At 40.7% G+C, this 6,545-nt stretch overlaps 1 protein-coding gene across 1 annotated transcript; it reads right to left on the reverse strand.

Moving 5' to 3' along the window:
• Positions 1-772: 772 nt before the first annotated feature.
• On the reverse strand, positions 773-6,086 carry LOC141436187 (regucalcin-like). Its single transcript, XM_074099075.1, has 5 exons — positions 5,977-6,086; positions 5,193-5,352; positions 4,158-4,364; positions 2,671-2,880; positions 773-1,794 (listed from the first exon to the last, which is right to left on the reverse strand). The coding sequence occupies exons 1-5, from the start codon at positions 5,986-5,988 to the stop codon at positions 1,454-1,456; spliced, it is 930 nt and encodes a 309-aa protein (XP_073955176.1). The 5' UTR covers positions 5,989-6,086; the 3' UTR covers positions 773-1,453.
• Positions 6,087-6,545: the final 459 nt, after the last annotated feature.

Raw genomic sequence — 6,545 nt, forward strand, 5'->3', positions numbered from 1 at the left:
TTTAGTCAAGCACTTTTTAGGATCCTTACTTGACTAAGTAAACGCGATTACACTTTCCTAAATTAGGATTCTAAATTATTTAGGATCCTGAATTTAGTCAAGTGTAATAAGCCCTTTAACGTAGTGTACTACGTTCTCACGTACCTACTTACTCACTCGGCCCGCCCGCTCCGCTCGCGGTGTAAGTAATTATTATTTGTTACTATATCATAATGTTTATAATAAAATGAATTTAATATCCGTCAATGCTAAATACTCATCTGCGTGACAGGATTTAAGACGAAATTTATTATATTCAAAAACAATGTAAATAAAAATAAAATTATGTATATAAAATCCTCTACTTTAATTTTTCTAGGCATATCCCGATATGAAAACATAATCGCATTGTTTAAAGTCGCATGCGCCATCTCTTTCTAGAGCCTTCCAGTGTTTTATATATAATATTTGTGACAAAAAGACATGATGGTTGCGGACCGTGCGCGCGTTATATATTAAGCATGACGAGAGCTAGGTACGTGTAAAGTACAATTCAATAGAATCTGTAAATTTTCTACATATTTAAGACACCCTATCGTGGGCACAGTTGATTAATATGTCCCTGTTGTTGCAATTATCATCTAAAAGGAATCAAAAAGAATAATAGTCGCATCACAAAGCCTTAGGCTTAGTTTATATTAGTAGGCTGGAAATGTCTACAGGATTGTCAGATTCTATTGAATTGGAGTTTAGGTATGTGGTAGGTATGTATATATCACTAAAAATGCAAGTATTTACATTGAATCAGTTTATTACTAAAAAAGGATACAAAAACACATTTTATAATTCAATAATACCAATGGTACACATTTATTTCACAAAAAAATTGACACAATACAAAATTACTTACTGAAAGTCATAAAAAAGTCATATTATATTGACAATAGTCAATAATGTTGAACGAACAGACAAACTAAAAGCAAATGACCATCAGAATCCTCAAGGTACTAACCGACAAATAGGAGTAGAAAGCGAACAAAAACAAACTAAAATTGTTGAAACTAAATGGCTGATATTTTGTAGAAAGTAAATTCTTAAGAGCTTTAAACAACCGGAGAGTTCACCGAAAGGGTTACACACTTGTAAAAAGTAGATGATATACAAAACCATCAGTCATACCATACAATTGCAGTTATAACATGAAAACTGCGCGTAAAGTGTGTGCATAGCGGTCGAGAAATACTCCAGTTAGGTCTTTCGTAGTTTAGACTGCCTCGCCTTCTGTCAAAAGTGACAGAAAGATTTATAAAGATGTACGTGCGCATGACATCTCCAGTTTGTTTAGAGCTCCAGGTAATCTGACAGTTGCAAAAAAATGGCGCACTACTTTAATTCTACTCAACCTCGGACAGCTCGGTTTGTACCTATTAGAACTTGATCTCAGAGCCATCAGCCGTCTGTTCTATTTGTCAACTTACACCAGCTTGAAGCGGCCGTTGGAGTGGCCCCTCACCCCCAATCCGGTGATCTTGTAAGTGCATCCACACGGCGGCTCCTGCTGCTCGTCTCCGCGCCCGTCAAGACAGGCCGTGGTCACGAACAAGATGTCCATGTTCTTCCCCCCAAAAGTGCAGGCCGTCACCTGCTCGGTAGGTATATCTATCTTACGGAGAAGCTCCCCTTCCGAAGAGATCTGTACGATGCAGCTTCCGCCGAACACGGCTACCCACAAGTTGCCTTCGGTGTCAACTGTCATCCCGTCGGGGAAACCGTGAATCTTCTGCTTTCTAAAGTCGAAGAGGTACGACAAGTTTGCTGAAACAACAAAATTAATTCGCTATAGAAAGCTGCTATACTATATTTACTAGTTAGTAACCTACCTAATTAAAGTGGGTATTTCACATCATCAAGCAACAACTCTACGACACTATCATGGGCGCCGGGACGGGGGGTGCAAGGACACTGCACCCCCCCTGGCGTAAAAGAAATGAAACCCCATAAATGAATGAAACCAGTAAATGCACCTCCCTATATCTAGATCTATGCGAGATGCAATGCACCCTTCTGAAAATAATCCTGACATTTAAATATTTGTAACCTACCTTGAGGCCTTATTGCCTAACGTCTCTGATGCTCGCCATCGCAATCAAATGACAGATTTCGCATACAAAAACTGTAATTTGATTGTGGGTTTGATACGGCCTCTGGTACAACTATATTTCTCTCTTCTCTTCAGGGCCTAAGCCTACGCTAGTTGGCGCGGGTGCACTTCGCGTGTAAAGGCAAAATCCGTCGCCCGAGACGCGTGCTCATACTATTTTTCAATAGCTGTCCACTCGCTCCGTGCAAACCGTGTCAGCTAGTGTAGGCCCTTATCCTTAGCAGTAGAGGAACATTAACGAATCTACTTATCAAGATTAATATATAAGGGCCAATCAACTATTTTACCGACACTTTGGGCGTCTCCTGCGTTACCAAAATTGTCTCTGGCGTTACCAAAAAATCGTACTTCCAACAAGATATTTCACGGTTTAATAGGTTGAACTTACGTAGGGTGGCATGTATTCATGTACACCATCTATTAAATTACAGAAAAAACATGTTTAGGTACTTACAAAAATCTGCAATTGTTTGAAAAATGTTGCGGACAGATTAGTGTCGGTAAAAAAGTTGATTGGCTCATAAACTTACAAAGGTTCCCAGTATCGATGTCGTAGTCGTAGCGCCGTATTTTCTTCTCCCAGGAGTCGATGTAGTACATGATCTGTCCGGTGGCGTCCCAGGCCAACCCATTGGAGACGGTGATTTTATCACAAATTTTGATGATCCCGGTCTCGTCCAGGCGGTAGAAGGCGCCTTTCTCCAGCTGGAAACCGGTCTCGTCTTCAGGGCCCATCGTACCTGGAAAAGATAAAAAAACTGTAAAACATGTAACAACTGAAAAGGAAAAAGCCTTGCCAACCTTTATGTACTTAACCTTTTATAGCGTCTCCCCACATTACCTCGGTGTCAGTGTCACCAATGTGGAGCAGAAGCTAGGATAGAAGTCCAAAAGAAGAGCGTCGGAGGTTGTATACATGCGTCCGAGTTGAGAAACTTCGATTGCGCGATTTTCCATATTGGCTAGATCGCGCTAGATAAGATGCCAGCCCAGCCAAGCCTATTTTTTTAATTTGACGCTAATCTAGTGAAATAAACTGGGTATAATTCACGTCCTCAAACGATTTTAGCCAGACAGTTTCAACGATACATGATGTGATGTTCCTACATTTGGCGATAATAATAAAAATCTCGATGAAAATGTGGGTAGTTGTGTGCCAATATTAGGTTATCATCAATGCGCGAGAGTGGTTACCATGCGCATTGCGTGTTCAGCCGTGACGTGTGCTCCAAGAGAGGCTACGAATTAGCCGAAAACATGTCGACCTAAACTCGATTAACTACCTAAAGACTAGAGTTATCCGGTTTATTTCACTAGATGTAGCAGCTCGTATACCTTTACTTACCCGAATTTAATTTGCCCGAATTTAACTTGCTATACCAACGTTTGCCATAAATTATATAAGTATAGAACCGTGCTGTCAGGATTTCAAATGTCATCTTATAGAATGCAGTAGGTTAGGTTAGTTTAATATCAACTCTGAAGAAAATAGTATTTCAGAAATAAATTATACTTTATTGCAAATGAAAATTATGGAAAACGATACGATAGCAGCCTAGCTAGTTGTTGCCCGCGACTCCGTCCGTGTAGAATTCGTTTATCGCTATCCCGGAGGAACTACCTACTTATTACAATTTTCCGAGATAAAAACTACCCAGATAAATACAGATAGTTTGAGTCAAACTATATCTATACTGAATTTTATCTAAATCGGTTCAGCTGTTTAGACGGGAAGAGGTCACAATAAACCGCCTTACAAACACTCAAATTTTATAATAATATGTAAGTGGGATGAGTGGATCTCACGGTAGTTTCAGGTTCAAGTTGCCGCTACTCTCCGTACAGCCAAGAACCTTAATTCATGAGCCACCATGGGAATTTTCCAAAGGAAAAGTCATTATAATTTTCATTGTTACTAAATCCGATGTCACTATGACGTTTACTGTGCAATGGTTCCACGATGGCTCATGAATTATAGTCCTTGGCCGTACCAGGACTTCGTGGAGGCCCCGTTTACCTGCAAACAGTCTCCCAGCCGGGTCCACCTTTCCATCGTTGATCCTGTTGTCGAGCACGGCGGGGTCGATCTCCCCCAGCACGCGCACCACCTTGGCGCTGCTGCCGTCCTCTCCGTCCCACTGCACCACCACGAACTCCCGCTCCAGGCCCACCACGTATTGGTCCTGATGCCCTTCCACTGGCACCACGAAGCCCGGACGGCCGTCTGGAATATTAAATAGATGGCATGTCACATTTTCGTTGGGTAACCGGGAAGGAGGGAAAAATGCAAGTTAGGTAGATAAAAAAGATAATAATATGCAATTATTCAAGCGGCATCTAAATGACGCTTTCATAACTCGCTAGATCCTTTTATTTAAGTTAGAAAGCGATAAACTTTAAGACACGACCCACAGAGGGCGTGATTGTAAATAGTTTTTGTTCTAAGTATTATAGAGGGCGCTGCTTGACTTTATATAAGCGCATGCACACCGCGGCGCAGCCCTTCTTTTCGCTTCATTTTCTGAACTGAAATAAGGTCAGTTTGCACACAAGCTGACAAGCTGTTTGACTCCATCCTCACCCGCCAAGGCTCGAACAGAAATAGGCACTTGACAAGCAAAATATGACTAGGTGGCGTTACTATCGAGGGGTCCGTTTGATTGACGTTACATACAATATCTTGCTTGCGATTGGCTCACAAACACACTGGCTTGTAAAATAAGCCAGTATTCCAGCCAGCGCTGGCTTGTCTTGAAAACTGTTTACCTATTATGAGGCCGTATGTACCTAAACCTAGCTTTAGATCAGTGCCCTTAGTGTAAGTTTTCGATTACAAAATACGTCTCGATCTCGTTCGCGTTAGAATCTCAATTTATATGAAAACACGAACGGCGCCTCTAGCGGAACGTTTGCGATGTTCGTGTTTCCATAAATTGAGATTTTAACGCGAACGCAATCGAGACGTATTTTATAACCGAAAACTTACACTAAGGGCACTGGACCATTCAGATGGGCCCGTAGTAAAAATGGTCCCGAAAATGGGTTAACTCACCGAGATAAGCTTTGGCATGCTCCCCTGTCTCCACGTTGAACTTGTGGATGGCCTGCTCGGGGACACTCACGAAGTACAGCACTTGGCCGCACTCGTCCCAGTGCGGCGCCTCGCCCACCTTCAGGGATTCAGTTATCTTCTCCACCTTCACTTCTAACATCTGAACAGGGAATACAGTGGCGGCTTTAGGGGATAAGTTGGGTGATACTATTTACCGGCCCGGATAATACCGACATGGAAATACCGAATCGATTTTTCGTGAAACTCGTGTCAGTTTCACGTACTAACTAATTAACTGACACACACACAAAAACCTCACGCCGGTTTTCCCAAACGGGGTAGGCAGAGCACACGAAACGTTAGGCTTCGGAGCCACTTTTAGCAATTTTAGGTTTTAGTTTTAACTAAGTAACACAAGTTAATTAAAAGCCTAAAACTAAAATCAGACAATAATGTAAAAAATCAGTGTACGAAACAAAAAACAGGAAATAAATGAAAAAGGGATTAAAAATTGTACATACTAAATTGCTGCCATATTATTTGAAAAATCCAGTTACTTTGTTTGATGGGTAGGTAGTATAACATTTTGAAGTCCGCGTTTTGAATTTTACCAAAAAAAAATACTCTAACGATTTTGTACCTTATCTCTTTTTTTGTTTTGCAAATGTAGCATAGAAAAAATCATATGATTAGCAATAGGAGCAAATAAAACCTACAATATAATATGTAACATAGTAGTGTAGTTTCAAGAGATAAAATTAAATATTTTGTACAGATTACTTACTTTTTTCGGCATTTTGAACGGTGTATTTATAGATACTCGGATTCACTTAAAAACCGCCTAGATCGGGGGCACTGACGTACTAAAATGGTTCCGGAAAAATCTTTGTTCTAACGTTATTACAATTTTGCGGGTAGATTGGAATAAGGCCTCATTCGCACTTGAGGTTTTTTAACGTCCGTTGAAAATGCGTTCAAATAGTTATATGTTCACACGTCAGCGCTTTTAAAACGCGACGGTTTTTTATCGAGCCGTGTTGCGTTTTCAGCGCTGTACGTTGGGCGCTAAATTGAAAATTGAATTGAAATTGGGCCAACGCAGAGTTTTGATGCAACGGTTTTTAACCGCGTGACTTTATGAATCAAGTAAACTTAAAACCGCCAGTGGGCCTGCTTGCATTAGTTTAGTTTAGGTACTTGATTCACAAAGTCACGCGGTTAATAACCTCGGCGGTTTAGCCGTAGTGCGGCTTCGACCATACTTGATATTTTTATTACTTGGTTATTACGTACCATGTACCTTCAGATATATTAATTAAAACTCTTTTCACTTCTCATGCTCGTAGTGTTTAT

The sequence above is a fragment of the Choristoneura fumiferana genome, chromosome 16, assembly GCF_025370935.1.
Source record: "Choristoneura fumiferana chromosome 16, NRCan_CFum_1, whole genome shotgun sequence".
In the NCBI taxonomy this organism is placed as follows: domain Eukaryota; kingdom Metazoa; phylum Arthropoda; class Insecta; order Lepidoptera; family Tortricidae; genus Choristoneura; species Choristoneura fumiferana.